Source organism: Mytilus galloprovincialis, chromosome 8 (assembly GCF_965363235.1).
Source record: "Mytilus galloprovincialis chromosome 8, xbMytGall1.hap1.1, whole genome shotgun sequence".
Lineage (NCBI taxonomy): Eukaryota > Metazoa > Mollusca > Bivalvia > Mytilida > Mytilidae > Mytilus > Mytilus galloprovincialis.
The window spans coordinates 32,760,945-32,786,621 of NC_134845.1; the positions used below are offsets into that span (position 1 = coordinate 32,760,945).

General features: G+C 31.7%; 1 protein-coding gene across 1 annotated transcript; it reads left to right on the forward strand.

Annotated features, from left to right (window-relative positions):
* The first annotated feature begins 651 nt into the window (after positions 1 to 651).
* LOC143085589 (ATP-binding cassette sub-family C member 5-like) lies at positions 652 to 25,594 on the forward strand. The gene is made up of 32 exons (XM_076262043.1): positions 652 to 737; positions 1,260 to 1,424; positions 2,405 to 2,518; positions 2,974 to 3,138; positions 3,771 to 3,918; positions 4,471 to 4,618; positions 6,757 to 6,842; positions 7,661 to 7,834; positions 8,159 to 8,221; positions 8,356 to 8,440; positions 8,700 to 8,848; positions 9,323 to 9,430; positions 10,490 to 10,661; positions 10,851 to 10,900; positions 11,417 to 11,488; positions 11,921 to 12,045; positions 12,903 to 12,975; positions 14,604 to 14,807; positions 15,663 to 15,813; positions 16,687 to 16,845; positions 17,546 to 17,730; positions 18,136 to 18,360; positions 18,778 to 18,907; positions 19,775 to 20,057; positions 20,732 to 20,918; positions 21,275 to 21,364; positions 21,955 to 22,138; positions 22,700 to 22,859; positions 23,194 to 23,272; positions 23,672 to 23,785; positions 24,471 to 24,635; positions 25,384 to 25,594. The coding sequence occupies exons 2-32, from the start codon at positions 1,273 to 1,275 to the stop codon at positions 25,480 to 25,482; spliced, it is 4,299 nt and encodes a 1,432-aa protein (XP_076118158.1). The 5' UTR covers positions 652 to 737; positions 1,260 to 1,272; the 3' UTR covers positions 25,483 to 25,594.
* The last annotated feature ends 83 nt before the right edge of the window (positions 25,595 to 25,677 follow it).

Below are 25,677 nucleotides of genomic sequence, written 5' to 3' on the forward strand. Positions count from 1 at the left end.
ATTCCTTAATAGGTTTATGTACGTTGCCCTTTTTTAATGATTTTTTTCTGTTATTTTCATGAGACTGGTGTAAGTAATTTGTTCGGTGCGGAGATAATACCCCGTTGACGTGTATGATTTATTTTACAGTCCAAATTTTATGGTACTTTACTGAAACACAATATTTAGTATCTTTTTTTGCAGTCTGACTGTTTTCTTCTTTCTCTCCCTTCTCTGCAGTATATTTTTAGACAATTTGGCCTTAAAATGTTCTCAAAAATTTTCTCTTCTGGTCATTTCCCCACCTAGATTTAAAGTTATTTCAAAACACTTTAAACAAATGAAAGTCGTTATAATGTGCACAGATAACCTCAAAGGGTGTAAATAGTGAGGCCTCATTGCGATTTTTGAAAGCGCTGTTCCTTTGCTTTTTGTGTGTTTTTTAGCTGCGTACATGTATGTACTAATTTTGTGTCATGGTGGATATCCCATATCCTTTTATTTGTATTTCTCTTACAGTCATGTAAATAGATATAAGTGTGGGAAAAGCGATTAATTCACTGACTGTCCTATCCATAATATGTTAATGAATTTAGAATTTCACAACAGAAAATTAAACCATAATTATTCCAGGTCACAATTTCATCATTTAGAGTTACAAACTAGAACGAAAGTATGTGACTATTGTTCTAGACTATAAAACAGAAATAAACAGAGAAAATATACTCAGTAAGGAAAAGGACTTCTGTATGGCAAAGGTATAGATCTTTATGAACTGTTATTTTTTAACACACATAAAAATATAAAAACAATATATATCATTGAAATGTTTTAAATGGTTTAAATTGAGGCATTTGTTGAAAAAGTATAATGGACATAAAAAAATGATCAAATTTCTTCAAGTATTTACTATCACAACTAATTTAAAGAACGCAAAATAGTTTAAACAAAATCAAAATCAACTGCACTGCCGGAGTTCACGACATCTCTGCATCATTCTTATATTGTTATCCATTTATTTGTTATGCATAGCGATAATATATATGGAAGTAGAACACCAAAATCGATTACAGAAGTTTTAACACTATGTTCATTACTCCATTCAAAGCCAAGAATTTACATGTTTAAGGGTGTTTTATTTTCAGCAAAACTTGTAAGTTACTTTATTCTGTATACCAAAAAAAAAACAGGAATGTTTTAACCTTACTTACACATGTACATGAATAATAAAAATATATATTCAAGTAATTTAATGTATTAATATGAAACAACTGCATTAGGAGAAAGTTCAGAATGTCTGACATCAAAAAGAAAAAGTCTGTTCCAGAACTACGAAAATTTAGTATTTTTACTGGATTAGACGAATCGGTAAAGGATAAAGAAGCACACGCTTATGACAATCCTGCCTTATACAATGGAGAAACATGGAACGAAGCTGAATTGAGGTAAGAATACTAAAATGGATAACTCATACTTACTGAAGATTTTTTTTCTAATTTTTTTATTTACATTCTGTTACTATTTGTTATAACTGCGTTTTTGAAACCATTCAAAGTGAAACTATGAATATCTTGCATGATTTTGACTACAAACTTCGGGGGACATCTGTATATTTGGCAAAAGCCGTATATCTTCAGCTTCACATTTATAGTCTTCGACAGTGAGACCAACGGAAATGTCATATCGCATGATTTCATATTTATAGTATTCGACAGTGAGACCAACGGAAATATCATATCGCATGATTGCGTTAGAACTTTATTTAGATAATTCATTTGGTTGACAATCGAACAAATAGTTAATGCGTATAGAAAATACGGAAATGATAAATACATCATGTCTACGAATAAATTAATCAAGTATAGATAATTTATTCAGGGTTACTTGTATACAAGTTGGGTTGTAACATTTAGTACATGTCAGGGCTAACTTGATCTGCAGGACGTAGTGATCAGAAAGTTATAATACATTCTGTTGTACAATTATATAGCAAATGCTTGTTCAAAATCAATAAAATACATGTTGAATGACTTTATATTACATAAGACTGCAATAGTATAAAAAAATTACTTGATTAACCAACTGAAAAAAGACATAGATATTTCCTTCGCTGTATACACGAATATAGTTCTTTTAAGATTAGATTTAGTAAACAGTGACATCGAAAGACAACTTGAAATTGTTGTGTCTGAGTGCATAATTGATAAAGGTCTTCATTTTTCTTCCACACTGTAGGACATTTTACCATTGTTCCTTTCAAACTTCGTGGCTAAAGTTTTGCAAGGTGCATGCATCAGTAGGTATAACATTTGAATATACACGTAATATATGATTTGTATAAACCTTAAAGTTTGTTGTACACATAAGCCAAAACAATGTGTGGTGTTTAAAATAAAATATTAAAGGCAAATCCATTATATTACAGTGAATATGAAATAACACAAGATGTGACAAATGGCTTTAACAGTGGGGAAATAAAAGGTTCGCGGAAATATTCTACAGCTTTAAAAGTTCTGAAGCCCTTCAGACCATCTTCAAAGTAAGCCTTAAAGTTGTATAGTTTCTAGCATGTCTCAAGTATCAAACAATAATTTAAAAAAACAACCAATTTTCTATTTCTATAACTTAAATAAATGATTATTCTGATAGACGAAGTAGGGGTTTTGGTGGACAAACAGTGCTCAATCTGTTCCCGGCTATAGTTTTATTTGTTACATTGGTCATCGGGATAAGCCAAAGGAACCAGTCAACCAAACATTGATGGCATTTTGTAACTTGCAAAACACGTAACAAAAACAAAATTAACTTTAAAATATTTGATTTTTAAAACATTGAGTATAATATTTTTTACAAAATATAAATTAAAGAAGTTTTTATTGGATAATATTGTATCGGTTTTCAAATTTATTTACTATACTACATGTATTTACTAGTTACCTTCTTATGGGATACAGATATATATAATATATATAAATGTTTTTTCATTATCTTTAGGGATGGTAAAATACCCATTAATAAGGCTGGTTTATTGTCATACATGTTTATGACCTGGATGACACCCCTAGTCATGAAGATGTTTAAAAATAGAAATGAGGATCTAAAAGAGGAAGACATCTGGGAGTGTTCAGATTATGAGGCTTCCAAAATTAATACTGACAGGTGAACATATGACAGTTTGTGGCCATTTTTAATTTCTTGTATATGTTGTTGAATCAGAATCAACTGAGACATGCTTATAAGTGGGATGTGGGGTAGATGCTTGGAGAAAATAAAATGTCTAAACAATAAAAGAACAACTGTAGTATGAGGGGGAAAGTGACGATGGACCCAAGACATACTAAAACAAAGATACGTTTAAAAATAAAAATTTACTTGTTAAAGATACGTAGAACATGGGGTGTTTGTTGGAACGGCGTCGTAAACGTCTCACATATCAAAAAGATGACAAAGTCACTAGTTTTGTCTTCCGAACAGTTAAGCCATAATTTATATACCGGAACTACTGCAGAAATATTTTTGCTACTACTCGCTTTAAGATCAATGCTATTAATTATAGTAAAATTTTCTAACGTGATCAAGACGGAAAGTAAGAATGAATGTATGGAGAAAAGATATTTCCTTTATAACCCAACCATCCTCGCAGATAAAGTTGAAGCAAACATTCCCTTGTACCAAAGATTAAACTTGAAATCAATTACTAGATTTAGATTTCGTAATGGTCGTAATGATATATATCATTTCTTTACTGTAAATGAGTCTAATTTCATTGTACAAATTTTTCTCCGTTTAAGACTAGAAGCATTATGGAAAGATGAAGTAAAATCAAAAGGAGAGAACAAAGCTTCATTTCTACGCTGTTGGTTAAAATTCTGCCAGACTAGAATTTTAGTCAGCTTAGTTATTGTAGCAGTTAACGCTCTGTCAACTTTTCTGGTATCGGTATGTATATTTTTCCTAACGATTTCAAATGGGTTACAAAAATAAAAATTTAGTAACTAACAAATATAACATATGAAATACATGGAGAACTAGGCCTGAAGTTGATGTATTATATTATTAACACAACTGCATAAACGCAGATCCAGCCACATTGAGAAAAGAGGGATTCTAACGCTCTAACACAATAAAAAGTTGGAAAAGAGGTGTTCGAACTACCGAAACATCACCTGGATCCACCAATTCTGTTATGCATTCCAAATTTATTTAGTGCCTTCAAGATCACAAAGTTAATCTGGGAAATACTTCAATACAAACAGCGCATTTATATCTAAATTTACAAAAGTTTAAGTGCACAAGACTTGAAAGTAACACAATCCAAAATATTTTTTTACATCTCATATTCTGATTATTGAGAATTCCGAGGCATCAAAACTGCAAAGATGCGTATATATATTTGTAAACGCACCTGTTTAAAATCAACCATAAAGAAATATATTTGAATTATAATTTTCAAAAATGTGAGTATTTTTTATGGTAGTATTTTTTTTGTAGGGATTCATCATAAATGAATTGATTGCTTATCTTGAATCAGTTGATGATAATATCCTATATGGAATTGGACTTGTCGTCACCATGATGGCAGCAAACGTAGTTAGAGCTGGCACCTTCTGTGTAATCATTATGTTTGGTGCTCAAACAGGTATAACTGTAGTGTGTTTATGGTTTTAAGACCATCAATAATTGTTAAAATGAGAAGTTTGGGATAAAAAATAAGATACTGATGGGACAATGATATGTTAATAAACAATTTAATAAAATAGAAATAAAAAAGGGTTATACAAAAAACATAAATTAAGTGACTTATAAAGATATCATTTGAAATACAGGGGGAACTAGCCCTGTATTTTTTGTCATAAAACTTTCGACTAGAGCATTGTAAATGAAATCAAAGGCTTGTACATGTATTGTATAATATACAAGACAAGGATGATTAAGATAGTACATCAAACTGTAACGTTTTGCAATGGTGGTCGACTGTGATGAAGGGAAACGAAAGTTACATATTGGTCTTTCGTTGCATAACTCTGTCAACCCTGTTTTATCTGTTGTATTTTTTTTTAAATATCCTTACTTCATATTATACAGCATTCGTGTACTATACAGATATTTACTCAGTATATTATCCGTCTTATGAATCCTCATTTCATTTATTGTCTTCTTATAAAATTAGTATGTTGATTGTGTTTGTGAATTTGTTATATGTTGTATAAAGGAAAACCACGATACCTTCGGTCAACGTATATCAGTATTAATTGTAGCAAGGCTTCACCAGTTTTTGGGATCTATTGAAAAAATTGGCATATTTATTGTTGATACTTCAAGCTTATTAGCAGATTTACCATGTCTTATGAGATTAGAGCATCTAATATTGATTATATAAAAAAGGAAAAGATTTGGTTATCTTTTTTTTAATACTAAGTTTGAAGATTTCCTAGTATACCGAAGAAAACATAACGATTTACATATATATCTGAAATCCACCTTTTAACCAAGCAATTTTTATCTGATGCATATACAGTTGGGTACAGACCAAGCATTACATGTAAACGGGCCAAAAAAGTTAACGCGGCGTTTACTCGCGTGCACTTCATGTAAACGCCGCGTTAACTCTGCGTTAACTCCGAAATTTTAGTAGACATAAATAGTAAACGGGCGTTTACTTTCGCGTTTACCTCCGCGTTAACGCGAAAACCGCGCGTCTTCTAATTTTGTAAAGAGTAAACGGGCGTTTACTTTCGCGTTTACTTCGCGTTAACGCAAAAAAGGCGTGTCTTCTATTTTTGTAAAAAAAAAAGTAAACGCCCGTTTACTGTTTGTAGTAAACGCGCGTTAACGCAGATTGACCTCGTATCCTGGATACACTGACTTAATATATCACATGATATGGTACATCAAAATATCCATCTGTCCATTTTCGATCAACATATTGACGATTGCATTTAATGAAATGACACCTCTTTAATTAATTTATTGAAAATTAATCATTGCATATAAGAACAAAATGGAAATTCGTCCTGGAGCTGTAAAACCATTCATTAGAGGATATTAAGTATAAGAAGATCTGGCAAAAACATACTGAAGTTAGAGATGAGTTGATACGATCAGATAATGTTCAAGTTTCTAGACAGGGGATAAGTGCATTTCTACGACGTTTCCGTCAGAGTGGATATGTTACTGACTTTAAAGTAAACACTAGACAGAAAATGTTACAGGAAGTACATCTAGAATTTATTGACGAAACAATTCGTAATGATCTAGAAATATCCGCTAGATAAATGTTTATATTTCTAATAAAAAAGTGTTTTTGAATGTTAAGGTTCAAAACACATATACGTAAAATATTAAGTCATTTTAACAACATAAATAAATGTACAAATGCACACGACGATTATTTTATAAGAAAAGTAAACGCGCGTTTACTTTCAAGTGCACGTAAAAATACAATTGAGAAATCTGTAGTAAACGCCCGTTTACTTTGACGTGCACGTAAAATTAAAGTTGTGAAATCTGAAGTAAAGGCCGTTTACTACTGACTAAACGGACACAGAGTAAACGCGCGTTTACTCGAGTAGTCATTAGAAATTTCCATTTTGACCGCGTTAACGTTAATGAAGTAAACGGGCGTTTACTAGTAAACGCGAAATTTAAAGTTAACTAACGAAATATGTGCACGCCGCGTTAACTTGCGTTTACTTTATGTAATGCTTGGTCTGCACCCAACTGTATGTCTGTCAGAAAAAAAAAAAACCAAAGGCTTTTATCGTATCATATTTACAGGTATAAGGTTCAGGGCTGGATTTCTTGGATTGGCATATCGAAAACTTCTCAGACTTCAAAAAATAAAAGGAAAGGGTTTAGCGGAGGTAATGTTTAAGATTTTCAGGACACAACTTTACCATACTATGCGATTTACCAATACAGTGTTAAGGGGGTAAGACCTTGGTTCTGGGAGATAACTCTTAAAATCAGTTAAGCGTTTGTAAAAGTTCATAAATGTATTTTAAGCATTTACCTGAAACAGATTGAAAATATTCTATGTAACCTGGAAGCTTAGAATATATATTTTTGAAAATGGTTGACCCAAACGTACTGCATGATGATTTTAAGAGTTATTTCCCTTAACCTAGGTCTACCTCCTTAAGAAGATTTTCTAAGAAAGATACGAATAGATTTGAGAAAGAAGTAAATGGTCATGAAAAGCAAAATGATCGATAACCAATAGAATCATATTTAGGGAATCAAGCAGAATAGCAGGATGTTTTTCAAGGACGGGGCAATTTCGCTCTCACTTTCAAACGGGAATGCAATATGCATATACCTAGATATATTTCTGGTTTATAATAACGTGTATTGCGTCAGCATTTTCCGCAATTTAACACAATTCCATAGCGAATAACAAAAAACACTATTTGATTTAATCAAACAGCAGAGGAGTTAGCTGGTAAAGTGTAATGGTTTTCCCGAAAATATCAAATATAACTTTATACAACTATCATATCAAAATTCAATCGCATAGATTTTAATTCTTACATTTCATTACCTGAGTATATATGCAAAGAAGAATGCAAACGTGTTTTTAGACTGTTTTATGGCATTATATGCAATCAAGACAATACGCTTTAGCGAGATGTTACTAGAATTATATACAATTCATAAAATATATTCTTATTTGTATTTTTAGGTTATCAACATTTTTGGAGGAGATGCTATCCGTGTATACGTGAACTGTGTTACATTTGTATACATTCTTGCTCTGCCAATATACATGATTATCGGTGCTGGATATACATATTACCTGCTTGGACCATGGTGTTTCATTGCCATGGGGATATTTGTGTTGTGCTATATACTTCAGGTACAAAGTCTGCTCTCACAGTGTTGAAATTTTAGATTTTCAATACAGAAAGCTACCTTAGTTTAAACGTATTACCTTTAACGAAACGAATCAATTTGATTGATAAAAATATTTGATCGCAATATACAAAGATTGAAAATAATAAGACATCATTTCTTTTACAAATATTTCATCCAAATAAATCATAGATATTCATATTTTCTTTTAAAAATACAAAATGTGATCAAGACAATATAATTGCCTCGAGAGGTATTTTACCTTTTCTGTTGGGACTGTTTGGTTTCAATATCTTTAATGCATATGCAATTTCTATTTTTTTTCTAGGGAGTGTTGACTAAAGGCGTCGAAATTATGCGCAGAAAAACGCTTCAACATACGGACAAACGTGTATGTATTAAATATTAAGCTTCCACTACATAACAAAACTCTTTTTTCACAAACTGAAAACTAATCTATTTGAAAAATTAAAATATTAGATTTCATAAAAAATATTTTAAATGTAGACGTCTCGCTCATTTTAGGTTAGAAAAATGACGGAGGTTCTTAACAGTATGAAGTTGCTGAAGATGTACGCATGGGAAGAACCATTTGAACACACAATTTCTGGTAATATAGTCTTTGCTTCATATATATAGTGTTAACTTTTACAACCTTCAATTTCAGTCAATCAAAAATTATTTAACCTCATCTTACATTTAACTAACATAAGGGAGGTGAAGGTCTTTCCAAACAAGAGGATTGTAAAACATTTAGTCGACCATGCAAGGACTTTTTAGTCCGGCAAGGTCGTTTACCACTTCCGCAATATAAAGTAGTAATACAGGTCTTGAAATGAGTTAATTCTTTAAAAGTGTTTTGTTTGCAGAAATAAGAAAACAAGAAAAGAAATACTTGCTGTACGCTGCCATTATGAATTCAATAAGTGCAGCAGTTATCCCCGTTACTCCAACACTAGCATCGGTGGCAACTATATCTACGTTTAGAGCTTTTGGAAATGACATTTCTGCTTCTACTGTAAGTATAAAAACAAAAAGACAAATAATAGTACAAAAGACACAACAAAGGAAACTAAAGAATGATCAACACGAACCCCACCAAAAGCTGGGGTGATCATAGGTCCTCCGGAAGATAAGGAGATCATGCTCGATATTAAATGACACTTCACTAAATTTTACCAAAGTCAATTAAGTTTAACATTAAAATGCTCATCTAAGTGCTTTTCTGAAGAGTAAAAGAATGAACAATATAGATTCCAATATAAAGTATTAATACATGTATTGAAATGAGTTAATTTTTTTTTGTATAACTACGGGAACTTTCCACTTGCTAAAGACTTGTTTCCTTAACAACCACAGCCAATTCTTATTACTTTTACTTCGGATTAAGGCTATTTAAATTTAGGATAATCTTATGGTGATTTTCTATAAAATAAAATAAAAAATACTTCGCATTTATACATTTAAATTTTTCGTTTACTTTGCATTGCAGGCATTTGCAGTAGTCGGCACTTTGAATTTTCTAAGAATTATCGTTGCTTTGATTCCGTATGCAACGAGAATTCTTGGCGAAGTTCGTGTTAGTTTTGCCAGACTAAAGGTATAGGACTAAAGATCTTGTTCTGCCTTCCTGATCCTGCCAATAAAGCCTATAACACTCCTGTCTATTCAATCATTTTTGTCAGTTGTGCTTTAAGAACCAGCTTAACAGATCTCCCGAACTAAATTCCTGTGCAAAACCTGTATACAATGTCCGTTTTCTAACCCTTTCCAATTATCTAAACACACCCTTAAAATGTGTGAAATGTTTTTTAGACTTAAGGATGTACTTAGGTGAGGTTAGGTAAAAATTAAGAAATTTAGAAATTAAAATTGATACTATAAGCTGGGAGAGCATCAATTAAGGATAAAGATAAGCTAAACATATTGAAAGGTCATGACTCATGGACCTCCTTTTCGAGATATTTGAGATTTGAAATATGGCGGGAAAAGGCTGACTCGCACTTTAACCTTATATTTGCATTGGTTTTATTTGGGTCTCAAAACAAAAGAAAAAAAAAGAATCTTCTAAAATTTTGGTAAATGACCTTTCATGAGCTATTAAGTCTTATATGAAAAAATAAATGGGTGTTATGGGGCAAAATATTTTACATTTTATTGTATGGAAAAACACCAAGAAGTCCGAACATTTGACACAAATTGCTAAACCTCACCTAAGTACACCCTTAAAGCATTCATTTATTAGTGTTGGTATCCTGTTTTATAGGAGGATATACCAATGCATTTCTGTGGATACTTTATTCTGCAAACAAATCTATAAAAACAAAATTAATTTCATAGAGATTAAATACGTTGTTCACCGTTTTAATAACGGAAATGACAGATTAATCACAAATGATACCCATGCCCCTTTTAACGATTTTAAAACGATATCATTTGCGAAACTGTAGATTCTTTTAGTTATACATGTAGATATAGGATTTTCTCACAAGCATTCACCATTGGTTCATTTTGAATGGTGATACTAAAATCAAGAAGGCGTTCAAAATATCTAACTCCAAGAAGTGCAAGCCAGTCATTGAATGTTTGACCCATTTAACAAAAAATATATTTTTTTTTTATTAAACTAAATAATAAACGGATTTTTTTTTTCATTTAGCGACTTCTCGTTCAAGAAGAGTTTAAGCCACACAGTGATAAATGTATGAACCAAGATAATGCAGTAGAATTAGACAATGCGTTCTTTATGTGGGAAGATGCAAGTATTTCAGAAATGGGAGCAAAGGCAAAAGCTAAAATGGAAGCGAAAAATAAGGAAAAAAATCGACAAGGTACAACTTGGTGTTTTTTTTTTTACATTTATGTAATCTGTTAATCATATAATTTTATATCTATAGGAAGATATATTTAAATTAAAAAAAAAACGGAAATATTAATTAAACTTATATCCTTTTGATAACTTGTATATGCATTTGTTCTGAAACTTCACACTTTTCAAAACACTGCCTTGCTTTTTACAGCTTCAAGGGGATCATTCAACATAGAGAAAATGAATTTTACAGTACTAAAGGTAATACGTATTTTTTTTTAAATTTGATTTCTTTTATTTTGTAAAATCAATATTATGGCGTGTTTAGGCAATCTATGATGCTTCGAGAAATGGATTTGTATGTCAAAAAACTAACTTACATATGTAAGCTTATAACATGTTAAAAAGAGTTGAACTTCTACAAAATAGGGGCGAAAGATACCAGAGGGATATTCAAACTCATAGATCAAAAACAAATTGACAACGCCATGGGTAAAAATAAAAAAAAAAAACACAAACAGACTAATAATAGTACACAAGACACACCATAGAAATCTAAAGACTAAGTAACGCGTACACCACCAACAACTGGGAGTGATCTCAGATGCTCCGGAAGTGTAAGTAGATCCTGCACCTTAATGATACAAATAAGCTCTTTGTTTGTCCAAGCTAATACAAAATTCAGAAAGATGTAAGTGAAAAAATATTTTGTGTTTATCAAAGAGTTTACTGTGAAGCGAACGTCTGTGGTGATGTACTGTTAATGTTTTATTGCAGGGACAACTGATTGGCATATGTGGCCCTGTTGGTTCAGGGAAGTCATCATTAATGGCAGCTATACTGTCAAGGGTAATTATTTAAAAACAAATCTTCTGTTTATAGATATGTTCAGAATCAGACTGTGTCATTCTCGTAAGTTGCAAAACCTGTTTCGAATCAATCGGAAAAACTTTGAGATTTGTCCCAAATTAAGAAACCTGATAAATTGGAACATAATTGGGATTCATTTACAAAACAACATTTGAATTTGTGCCTCTCATGATTTATGTACATATAAAGCAAACATTATACATTTATTTCCCATGCCTAAGGGAGATATGAAGGTTTGTTCGACGTCATGTGAGATAGTTTAAACCAATATAAAGTCAAAATCAACATACAGTGGAATAAAAATACTTGAGAAACTTTCGAAATTAAAATGTAAGAAAATATGAAATTTTGACTTTTGTAAGGTTTAACTTTAACAATATATAATTTAATATATCTTCATGTTTTATTCAGATGCCTTTTATTTCTGGACATGTGGCTGTGAATGGTAGTATTGCATACGCTGCCCAACAAGCTTGGATATTTAACGACACTGTACGAGAGAATATCTTATTTGGAAAATCGTATGATCCAGAAAGGTACGACATTATCAATGTGTTGTTTGCATCCTTATACTTTGTTAAATGCCTTATCAATTCATTCACAAAATCAACAAGGTATAACAGTAGTTTTCATCATATCATGTTTGACCACATTCTAATTGACTAGGATTGCGAGTTTTTTCGGCAACAAGTTGGTAGTTCCCTCGGGCACTCCGGCTGCCCTTCAAAAAAAAATCCGACTGTTAGGAAATAGCCGATGTTTGTACAAGTGACTTTAGATGCCTATCAATCTATCAATGATATTTAATATAATGGTGTTAAGAAGAACTCAAGTACTTAAACAAATCGATTAGAGAAGGACAATAATTTTCAATACATTTGGTTGCCCGGCGACATTAATATTATGTATCAAAGCAATTATGCAAATACTTGATTTATCTATACATATAGTCACTTTATATGTTAAGAATATGTAAAGAATTAATATATGCCATTCTACCAGTTAACACATAAATATACAATGCACATACATTTTGTATGTTGTTTTTATCCTGCATTGTACACAAGACACTTGAAATTTTAGTTGTCAAAATCCAAATCATTGACTCTATTTTTCAAAGAAATCGGGATAGTTTAAACGCTGACCGCGAAAAGGACCCCGAAAGGAACTGTTACGCGAGAAGAAAAGTCCACATTACCGCTTGCGCGACTTGGATGCGAGGTGACAGTTTACCTTATTTGTCCAAGCAAATATTTATTTGTGCACCTGTTATTTGTACAATAGTTGTCTGATTGCCGGATAAATTTCAATATTATGGTTATATAGACATTTCGTCAGTATACATTTTTGGCATTTTAAAACTGTGTTTGACGTTTTTAAAATATTTTGACAGGTATCAAAATGTGATATATGCCTGTGGATTGGAGCCTGACTTTGCTATTCTTGATGATGGAGATGAAACAGAGGTATATGTTTTAAATGTTTTATATTTTGGCCCTGTAATGTTTGCAAACATTTGATGTTAAAACTGTCACATACATTTGTTGATGCTAAATCTTATAAATTGAGAAAAAACTTGAATCAGTGGATATATAAATAACAAAACATGCACATCAATTGTAATATGCGGACAAAAGCCGTCACCAGTGGAAAATATTTTGTCTTCCTTTCCCAAAAAGTGTATATGTATCACCGTCAATATAGTGATTTACATACATGTAATATTGTCGTAAAAAAATGTTTTCATTAAAGAGGAATACTAAATTTACTGTCAATTTTGACAAAAAAGAACATAATAAAATAATAATTACTAGAACACACCCGCGAAATCGCGGGCATTCAGAGCGTAGTTTAAAGTATCAGTATGTAAAGTGTTGTTGGAAGAATTTTGTTAAATACAGAATGACTGGAGAATTTCAGAAAAAGTATCATAAGTCATAGGTTATTGGGGACAGGAAAATGTTTTTTTTTACCCTCCACCTTTATTTCCAAAGTTCCCAATTTTTGGTTTTCTATCAATTTCAATATGAACATACATTTAGTATGTTATGAACATTTATTTAAATAAGGATCCTGTAATTCAGTGGTTGTCGTTTGTTTATGTGTTACATATTTGTTTTTCGTTCATTTTTTGTACATAAATAAGGCCGCTAGTTTTCTCGTTTGCATTGTTTTACATTGTCATTTCGGAGCCTTTTGAAGCTGAGTATGCGGTATGGGCTTTGCTCTTTGTTGAAGGCCGTACGGTAACCTATAATTGTTAATTTCTGTGTCATTTTGGTCTCTTGTGGAGAGTTGTCTCAACATGGCAATCATACCACATCTTCTTTTTTTTTTGTAATCAATGAATTTTGTAAAAGATTTAATGACTGGAGAATTTCAGAAAAAGTATCAAAAGTTCACATGAATAATTTTAGCGCTTATCTGTATATTATGAACATTCATTACTATATAAATAAAGCGTATTTACTTTCAATTCTAAGTTTACAAATCGATCCATGCAGTGGCGGATCCAGGGGGGGGGGGAGTTCTGGGGGTTGGAACCCCCCTTTTTTTTTGGCCGATCAATGCATTTGAATGGGAGCATATAGTTGGACCCCCCCCCCTTTTTACTCTGGGTTGGGAACCCCCCCCCCCCCCCCTGTTTAAAATGGCTGGATCCGCGCCTGCCATGGTGATCATTGATATAGTATACAGACCCTCTCTATTTAATAAACTCTGTGACTGCCGTGGATAGTAAACTTGAAAATGATAGCAGATAAAATTCTGAAAATACACTTTATTTGTAGTATATGTATGTTCAAAGTATACAGAAAAACGCAAACCGGAAGTCTAATCTGACTTAAAATTTCGTACAATGACGGGACAATACCCGGATGCCTTTTTTCTCGTTTTTCTCCTAAAATAACTCAATCTGAATAATCATATGAATGGATGACAAATGCGACTATGCACTGTACCTATAGGACACAGAGGCGTGTTGATTAATTTATTGTGGAAAGAAGAGAAGCGACACCAAAAATGAGGTCTTCTCGTTTAATAGTATAGATACATAAAGAAGGGTATGTTTTAACTGTATCAAATTCATTAAAAGATAGGAGACAGGGGAACAAATCTAAGTGGAGGACAAAAGCAGCGTGTCAGCTTGGCTAGGGCAGTTTATAGTAATAGTGAAATATATCTTCTTGACGACCCGTTATCAGCTGTTGACGTCCATGTTGGAAGGCATCTTTTCCATACTTGTATCAAAAAGACGCTTGCTGGGAAAACTGTCATCCTAGCAACTCATCAACTACAGGTAAAAGTACATATAGAAATGTGTTCAAACAGTTTGGGTCATCGGGTGCCGATTAGTCTACGTAGTTAATCTATTGTAGCACTAGTCAACACTGCGTTTATAAGTTCAAACCTCGACCGTGGCAGGTGCGCTAGACTCGAATATTAATTAACAAGGATCGTCAGTTTTACTGCTGACGGTCGATGGTACACTCCTGACATAACGGCTTCCACGACCATCAAAAACTGACCTCTACAAAATAGCCAATAGAGCCGAAAGTGTCGTTGAATCAAAATGATATATATTTAAAATATTATAATCTAAAATAAATATATATGAAATATAAAACATTCACAATATTTCGACGAATGGTATATTGATAGTTCTGATTTATCAGGAACATATATACATTCTTGAATTTTCTGCGCCTTGCTTACAATGTTTCGGGACTAGCATAAACTAGATAAATAATGTTGTCGGTCCAATTTTTAACTATTGTTCTGTTCTTACATTGTAAATGATCGAAGACCAATGGGTGGCCTTCGGCTGTTATTATATCTTTGGTCGGCTTGTTGTCTCTTTACTCTTTAACATATTTCCCATTTCAATTCTCAATTTTATTTTATACAATGTCTGAGCTCGCTCGACTATATTTTGATTACCGTGTTCTTTAAAAATTATGCTCAAACATACTTTGCTTTTGGGTAAACTTCATATGAATAAAGCACACATAAAAGCTTCTTACACCTTTTAAAAACTATCAGTATTTGTTTTTCCCTGAAAGAAGTAAAAAAATCTTCTATAAAAGATGGCTATTGAAACTATTGTAAATCCGATATGCCTAGCCATATATAAAATCAGAACATATTCTTTCAGTACCTAAAGCATTGTGATGAAATAGTTGCATTCGAAGATGGTGGTATTGTGGAAAGAGGACATCATGATGAATTGCTATTACAAAATGGGTATTACAAAGACATGATGGATAAATTTCACTACCATACAAATACTTCAATGGAAAAGCAATGTATGTATTAATCACGTTCATGGGACATCTTAAAGAGTTATCCCTAGATTGTTGCTAAACATGTAAACTACATATACTTAATTAAGGTCTGTCTTATTAATTTGTACAGTTGTTGTTGTGAAGGGTAAAAATAACCCAACTGGAAACTTAGTTTCGGTTTTTATGAATTTAATCTGACTTTTAAAAAATTAGAATAGCATGTAACTGTTTTTAATATTGCATTATTGAGGTAGAGCTTAAAAGCAATACGTTTTATCGATCCTAGTTCATAATGTGTTGCTTACAATTAATTATTAAAAAAAATTCTTTCATATAAAATGGGTGTTGTAAATATGATGTTTTGATTAATAACATACGATATTTGTTGAAAATAGATAAAGGAGAAAGAGAAACACAATATAAAACAAGTAGAAACACAATATAAAACAAGTCATATGGATCGGGCAATAGAGGACTTTGTTTTCTTTTTGAACGTTTTTTTTTGTTGTATTGTAATGGAGATAATTGAGTCTGTAATACATCATTGATCGAAAATGACTGAAATGTTTTGACACTTTATGAAATATAATTATGTTTATAGTATGACGGTTGAGAATAATGATAGTTATCAAACCCAGATCGCCTTGTCCGATGTGGCGAAAATAACCTGACACACTATTTATGTACCTTGGTTGTTTTTTTGTTGTTTTTTTTTGTTATTTGTCTCCTATCATTTCTAAATCCATGATGTTCAAATATTTATTAAGTTTGTTCGTTCTTATGGGTTATATTCACACCAAAATTTAATAATATAAATATTTTCATTTACTTCAGGATCAATATATATTAACCATATGCAAATAATAACTAAAATTGTCTGCATTATATTTTTAGTACCAATACCATCACAGTCTAAAAAGAAGGACGCCGATAATTCTAAGAAATCTACAAATGGTGTCCAGTCAGAAAAGAAAAGTCTCCCAAAAAATAGTTCTGCTAATAGTGTGACGACAAACAGCTCTGCTAACAATGTAACACCGCAAAAAGAAAAAGGTTAGATTTTGGCCTAAATCATGAATAAAACTATCAGACATATATAGTTGGAGTGTTTTGGTAACTGTTCATCAAAAAGGTTGATCATTTTTGTACAGGTGTTTCCGGACGGGTTGTACATTGAACGCCAATAGACCTGGGTTTGTAAAGTCCGATGAATTTCTTGTTCTTCTTTTTGCAATTGCAGTATGCTTTTGTCAAGTAACTTCTGTATATTTCATTAACGTGCATGTATGTGTCAATCAATCAATTCATTTACTTGTGATACTGTCAAAAACAATAAATTGGTACAATAAACCCTTAAGCCCTCATGCTATATATATGTGCCTATGTTTCAGAACAACAAAACAACACTTTTCTAATGTCACTTCGTACTACGGAAGCAGGTTAGTGTCAGAATGGACTTTTATTCTTAAGTCGTCATAACGTCTTAGCTAACTTGTTATAACGACTTCGCAACTTCGTTAAAACAACAAATCTAACTGGTTTAAATAACTTAGTGAAGTCGTTTAAACCAATAAGCTAAGTCGTCACAAAAAGTTCGATTAGTTTATGTATGGGTGCAAAGTACATGTTATTAAGCTCAGGATGGCCCTGTTAGGATCTTAACAAAATCAACAGTATAATAGTTTGAACATTTTTTCAGTTTTGCAGTTACCAATCAATCCACTACATTAAGTTAGTGTTATAATATTTTCAGGTAAATTAACAGAACGTGAAGAAATGGTGGTTGGCAAAGTAAAATTTGGTACATACAAATCCTACATCAATGCTGCAGGTGGTTTTATGGTCTGCTTATTGGTGATGTTGTCCTATACTCTTACTATGGGATCTGTGGTTTTCAGTGATTGGTGGCTTGGAATTTGGATTAACACTTTAAATACGGTATTTCGATATTTCTCTTTTATTTGATTTTTAACTAAAGTAAACGTACAAAGAAGAATCTTACAAAATTATATTTTATATGAGGGATGATAGTAGTTCGACTTTTTTAACGAAATACATGAACAACACAATTTTAATTCTAATGTGTTTTCACATTGTAGTATTATTGATTAATATCGCACATCAACTATTAAGAAAATAAATGCAACATTTGACTAAGCCAAATATTAGACTTACTAACCAATAATGGCCGATTTATCAGATAGAGAAAAAAAAAAAAAAAAACTCACCTTAAACCAACTCACCAATGGCCATTTTGATCTGAAAGCGTACCGATATTGTATCATATGCCTTTGCATGTGTATTATTGTCCTACTAATTACGAATCATATTTCAATATTCTAGGCAACGATAAATAATGAAACCAATAGCCTCAATTTTGCTGATTCAACGCCATCAAATTTAACCGGTGCTAACCTTTATTATACTACAACTCCAAGCAACAACACAATGAACCCCTTGCCATCTGAAGAGAGCAGTTCTGGCATCGACTTTTATTTATTGGTATATGCTTCGTCATTAGGAGGAATAGTACTTCTCACGATACTAAGAGGATTTGCAGGAGCAACAGTAAGTTTTTCGAGAATAATTAGAATGGATATATGATTATACGTAAAAACTAATATTTTTTTGTAGCATTTGTAAAAAGCAATGTTCATTTACTTGTCTAGTCAGAACCTCGTCTTTTTGTTTTTGTCATATAGCAAGGATTATTTTGTTGTTTCGTGAACATTGTGTTGATGGTAGATATTTGATTTGATTCTCTGTCGACTTTGAGACTCGGAATGATATATAGTTTGAGATATTGTATATGTGTAAATTTTAAAAGGTTTGAGCTAATTTACAAAGCTGTGTTTGTATCATTGAGAAGCATTCTGTCGCAGTAAAACATTTGTCTATTGTATTTATTATATTATTTTTAATTTTAAAATTTAAAATTTAAATTTTTATACAATATGTACAATTATTTTTGAATTTTGTTTGCAGACTACAATTCGTGCTTCAGTTCGGCTACATAACATAGTATTAAAGAAGGTAATGAGAGCACCCATGAAATTCTTTGATTCCAATCCTTCTGGACGAATACTCAACAGATTTTCAAAAGACATGGACGAAGGTATTAATTTGGTTTTAAACTGAACTGCATACACTTAGATAAGTTTTATCGAATATTTATATTAAAAATAAATGTGTAACATGTACTAGTATATCATTATTGATACTTAAATTTCATTACAAATGAGGAACTGAGAATACGACCGCACACAATGAACCATTTCTATCCATGATACCCATGACTGTAAACTAATGAACTTATTGTTTGCCCTTTCGATATCTCCTTGAAGTATATGGGATATGATCGTTTTACCAGATTTTTGAAATTTAAAGCAACATATAAAAAAATGCTTATATCTACGTGGATAAATATATGATTTATAGAAATAAGTCGTAACATACATTTTTAAACTATTGTTAATTGTTCTAGTAATTAATTTGTATGTACATATCCAGTCCCAAATATGTCAGAGATGTTCAAATAGACAAAACAATGTCGATCAACCAAATATAGACGGGAGATTAGCTTGACTATCGATTGTAAATGAAGAGTCGAATAAGAATTGTTCCTACCTTTTAGGTGGTTTTAAGTACCAAATAAATATATAGTGATACGTTTTATTCGACACACAAGAAGCGTAAAATTCTCTCTACTCGGGACATCCAATTTAACGTGCCAATGCCAATGTCGCGGCGTATTTATGCATTCCACATAGAATAAAACATCCTGAGTGTGTTAAACTGCCTGATAGGATACGTCCAGATAACCATATATATTTACATGTTCATAAGCTTTCTGGATTGATAGAAAACTACTGTTTCACATTTTCAGTTTTTGTTTTAAAGTGATATTCATGTGTTATGTTTTATCTTCATTAATTGATAGCATCAACGGTACCAATTTATGTATTTTTTTGTTATGTTACAGCTGATGTTTTTCTACCACAGCTAATCGACTCATTGATGCAGTTACTAAACACAATAGCGTTATCACTTTTGACAACAGCTATAGTATTACCCTGGATTCTAATTGCGATGGTTCCAGTTGCCATACTTTTTGCTATTTTAAAGAATATCTCAAATACATCAGTTAGACAGTTGAAGAGGGTTGAAAACGTAACGAGATCACCATTGTTGGCACATGTTAACACGACTGCTCAAGGATTATTTACAATAGTTCCATTCAAACAACAACAACAATTTATAGAAAGGTAAATATGCAAATAACGAAATAAGACCAGTTTACATTTCTGTTAGTTTATACATAGCTTCCAGCAACGATTAGGATGGAGAACCACAATTGAAGCCCCTTGGTATATTCGTAATTCCCATTATTCAAAAAGTCTTTTATATTACGTTTGTCTATCCCCACATCCTTTTTATGTATCATAATTATAGTATTTCAACTATCCTGTACTCTTTTATTAAAAGAATGGTAATTCATTCAGTTCATTTTCAGCTAAACACGTTGATACATGTTAAAATAGGACGAAAAGAGTATAAATTGGTATGCTCTTCAACTTTGTACTTGTTTGGCTTTATAAATATTTTGATATGACCGTCACTGATGAGTCCTATGTAGACGAAACGCGCGTCTGGCGTACTAAATAATAATCCTGGTACCTTTGATAACTATTGGTACATTCGGAATAGAAATCCTATGTATGAATTGAAAAGTTGGAAAAAATAAATTCAAGTCAATTGCATGTACGAACAATTACATTTCCAAATGAACTGCTTACAGGAAAACTCAAATCACCTATAATCTACGAGAGAAGATGAGAAAACGCTTCAACTGCCTTGTTTTATTTATACCTGTTTGTCGAAAAAGATGACAAACTGTGTTTACATCATTGATCTTTTACTATATCATTTTGTATTCTAGCTCAACAAAGCTGATAGATGTGACCAGCACAGCGACATTTTTGTTTGAGAGTTCCATGAGATGGGTTGGAGTTAGACTTGATTTATCGTCGTCAATGATTACAGTGGCTACTGCATTAGCATTAGTTATAACTAAAGGTTCAGTTGCTCCTGCTCTTGCAGGTCTCTCTCTGACAATGTGCATCAAGGTAAAATTCATTTTTTTTCAAATGAATTTAAGTAAATACACTTACTATGATGTGTTTTCAGCCCATTACAGTTAACTTCAATACTGAAAACTTCTTTCATATATATATAAACAGATTTGATATAATATGTAGAACCAGATACCGGTATGTTGTCAATGATATTGTCTTATATGTCAAAAATCAATTACTTCTTGTGCATATTGCATACTTTTGTAAATGTATTATTGATAAATCAGCAACAAATCCTTAAAAATGCTAAAATATGGACTCAAATATAAAGATGTCAACAGACAAATGATCCTATTATTGTAATAAACTATCAGTATGATAAAATGTCAAAAGAATGTTCATTGTAGGTTGTTGGAATAATGCAGTTTATGGTTCGTGTAATGAATGAAGTTGAAGCCCGGTTTACGTCCATTGAACGATTACATCATTATGAAAAGGTTAATGTCTTACTTTTAAAACAGTTACACTTCTTGAAGTTGGATATTTATGCCGTCACAAAAAAAAATATATCTTTATACGTATATAAACAAGTTATTTTTCATAAAGATGAATAATCTAAGAATGTTTAAATGCAACGTTAAAAAAAGTAGATAATCTGCATAGCAGAAAAGTATAGGTATAATGGTAATTTGGGGTATATATAATTGTAAACCACACACTTATTTTGAAATAAACTGGATAAGAATTTGACTGATTGCCTTGCATTTAAAATAGAATCAGTTGATTTCAGTTGATAAACGGTTCCAGCAATCTTAAGTGATAAACAATTTATTTGCACTAGAAATCATTTGTGAGCAAACACGGAGCTAGGTCCTTTGTTTTTGACATTGCGGAATATTCATTTAAAAGAAGAAAAGAATTCCAATTCATCATGCCTTAAACATGCAGGACTGTGCACACCGTACAACAATACCAAGCTGCTACTAGGTTTGACTTTGCTTTGTTGTCAAAGTAGGGCAAGTGGGAAATATAATGCAATCCCGCAAATTATTTTACTAATGCTCGTTATTGTTTTCTTAATATTCAGAACCTTGAAATTGAACCTCAGACATTTAATACAACCCCAAGTGACAATTGGCCAAACGAAGGAAGAATAATTTTCTCTAAAGTTGAAATGAAATACCGTGACAACATGCAGCCGGTGCTCAGGAATATATCATTTGATTTACACCCTCAAATGAAAATTGGCATTGTGGGTAGAACTGGAGCAGGTGAGTCATGTTGATTTTAGCATGAATAAAGTCTGTTTGTGCCGTTGGATCACTGTCTCATTGACGCTTACTTTATATTTCATTTTATTCGAATTAAAACTATTTTGTAGACTTTTGACAATCATATTTGATAATATATTTGCACTTACTGGAAACATTCAACACATGAATCAAACTCGACAAAGATAACATTTGTATAATAATATAGTTATACTGCTTATTTTTTTACACCAACATCAGCTTTAATGTCAATTTAAATAATATTAGTTAGTAAATATCAGCATTTGGTAATATATTGAAGATATAAAACACATGAAGAACTAAGGTTTTCTCGTTTGAATTGTTTTACATTGTCATTTCGGGGCCTTTTATAGTAGTCTATGCGGTATGGGCTTTGCCCATTGTTAAAGGCCGTACGGTGACCTATAGTTGTTAATTTCTGTGCCATTTTGGTCTCTTGGCAATTATACCTCATCATCTTTTAATATTATAACATTCTACTCGTTATTGAACAGTCTAATACACATAAACCATATGACCATTTGTATGTTTTACCTATAGGAAAATCTTCACTTGCTGCAGCGTTATTTAGACTTGTTCAATTGTCGGAAGGTCATATATACATTGATGGCGTAGATGTTTCTCAGATAGCTTTAAAAGTGTTAAGATCAAGGTTGTCAACAATTCCACAAGATCCGGTTCTTTTTGCTGGAACACTGAGGTAAACATACTTAGGTATCAGTTTAGATTTGACAAACAAATTATATGGAATATTCCACATTCGAAGTACAATATTCAGTATGCGATATTCGATACATAAACTTAAAATTTGCAATGTTAGCGTTCTGAAAACATATTTAAATATTTTGGGGGTTGGTATACGAGTGTTTCTCATTGACAAAAAATAGTTTAGTTGAGGAACCATTGGAAGTTGTAAGTTTAACATTTTAAACAGGTCATGTATACACAATTTGAAATACAGTTAAAAGCAGATGTGTAAGCGAAACATAATTTTACTTCCATATGAATTGAAAGGAATATTGTTTTCCATTTAGATACAATCTCGATCCTTTTGGAAAACATCCAGATTCAGAACTTTGGAGTTCTTTAGAGAATGTTCACTTGAAGGAAAAGGTAAATAAATAAATATACTGTTAACAAATTTGAAATACAACTTCTGCCATTTTTATATTGTATTGATTCCTACCTGATTTCGGATACATCATGTTTACATGAATATGTATATAGTAACAACGTATAATTTTCTTTAAGATAAATGGATATGTTCCAATTGTTGTAATTGCAATCCAGTCCATTATTCATAGAATGTGATCATGCCCAACTGAACTAGCCATACTGGATTGATATGTTTATGAGCATCACGATGGGTTTTCTCATTATGTTTCTTTTTTTGTGAAATAGTTGTATAGTTTAGAGGTTCTCTCTTAATACGGCATCACATTATATGTTTTATACATGTCACCGGTTTAAATTGATACTTTAAACATTCTGTATCACTGATTTTTTGTATAGGTTCAGCAATTTGATCAAGATCTCGACTATCAAATAGAGGAAAATGGTGAAAATTTCTCAGTTGGCGAACGACAGCTAATATGCCTAGCTAGAGCAATACTAAGAAAAAACAAGGTACTTACTAATATTAAGTAAATGAATTGCCAACATATATTTTAAAATAATATTATTGAAGAGGAAATGAAATGTGTTTGGATTGATTTGCTAAATTAAGATTCAGTGATATCAACTGAGTTGAGTCATATTTCATTCCTTGATTACATATTCTGGATTCACTTTCACAAAGAACGCTCAATGCCGAATATTTGCAAGCTAAGATGCATATGAACCAAAACAGTAAAATTGCTATATGACCAAATAGGACCATGGTTTGATTACTCGTAGAAATAAAACTATTAGATCTCATATTAGTGTGTATCTTTATCACACAGTTCTACAGATTTTCTCTTACAGCAGGTACAACAGGATCTGTGTTCCCAATTGAAAATCTAAGCAATTATGTAAGCGATCGTGTAAACCAGATTTCGGTCTTTAGTTATGATTGACATTGTACATCATTGGTTTTTGGCATCGAATGCAGCAGTTATTGATCTGTGTTGTGTATTGCATCGAAGAAGATAAAGACTGTGATAAGTTGTGATTACTACAGTTTACAAACTTACGCAGAATTGTTAGTAATTCATGGTGCTGAAAGAAAATAATTTATAATACTTCCAAGAAATAAAGATGTAATTTACTCAATTTATATCTTATAAGAAGATTTTGTTGTTAAATGTAAGACAAACTTAATTCTTTTCAGATTTTACTTTTGGACGAAGCAACAGCTTCTATTGACACACAGACAGATTCTCTTATCCAAACCACTATTAAAGAAGGATTTAGTGATTGTACAGTAGTGACAATAGCTCATAGACTAAATACAATTCTACACTCTGACCTCATCATGATTATGGACAATGGAGAAGTAAGTTAACTGACATAAAAATACATGTTTTTTTCAAATCAGATCAATATTTTTGTTTAGAACGAGGTATTTTGAGACACTTCAATTTATTATACCCATGATATCACTTAATGCAATACAAAAATATAAGTATATAAGGATGTATACATAACACTGCAACTTTGATAATATTACAGACTAGGGGAATAGCTCTGGTAGCATGGATGGAGGCGATTACATACGGACACATAAACCCACATCAGCTTCCATTTCTACATTTTCATTAGACAAAGATGACGTCACAAACAAAAATACAAATTACTGGCAAAAGGGGAACAACTATCTCTTACACACAGAAACATAATCCGACCATACATACTGATATATAACAATAAATATATATAGCAATAGATCTTTAGCTATGATTTTATTCAAAATCAATATCAGGACCGATAAAAACAATAGTCAAATATGTTAACGGTGTTAAATTGATTATTCTCAAATCTACCCTCATTGGTTTTCAACTTTTGTATGCACAATATGAATGATAATTATACATTGCAATATGTAATATGAAGGTAAAAGTTTTACAACATTCATATTTAATCAGTTTTAAAAAAATGGTTATTCTTTAAAGCTTCAAAGACCGATTGACTGATTTGGTTTTTACAAAAAACTAAGCCTTTGAAGATTTAATACTTTAAGGTCTGAAATGCATTTGTTTATAAAGGACGAACCCTATTTTATAATTTATTTATTTTACTTCCAGGTGATAGAATCTGGTACACCACAAGATTTACTAACAGATCAACACTCATTCTTCAATGCTATGATAGCTGCACAAACAGTAAAAACTCCTTCGCCATAGTAATGGCAATACCTTTTATAATAATTCCAAAATATTGTTGCCATGCAATTTTTGTAACATAAACGAACAGTTGTTTTCAGATTGAATTTATCTAAAAAAAACATTTTTTTTATTTTCTCTGTATTTGTTATTTAGATCATGCAATTCCTTAATTTTTCTAAAATTGCAGGATAACCCCAAGGGAAGGAAATATTT

Coding starts and splice junctions, on each gene's coding strand:
- LOC143085589 (XM_076262043.1), top strand. CDS start 1,273: ATGTCTGACATCAAAAAGAAAAAGTCTGTTCCAGAACTACGAAAATTT. Junction 14,808..15,662: donor TAGCAACTCATCAACTACAG/GTAAAAGTACAT, acceptor ATATTCTTTCAG/TACCTAAAGCATTGTGATGA. Junction 22,860..23,193: donor CTTTTTGCTGGAACACTGAG/GTAAACATACTT, acceptor TTTTCCATTTAG/ATACAATCTCGATCCTTTTG.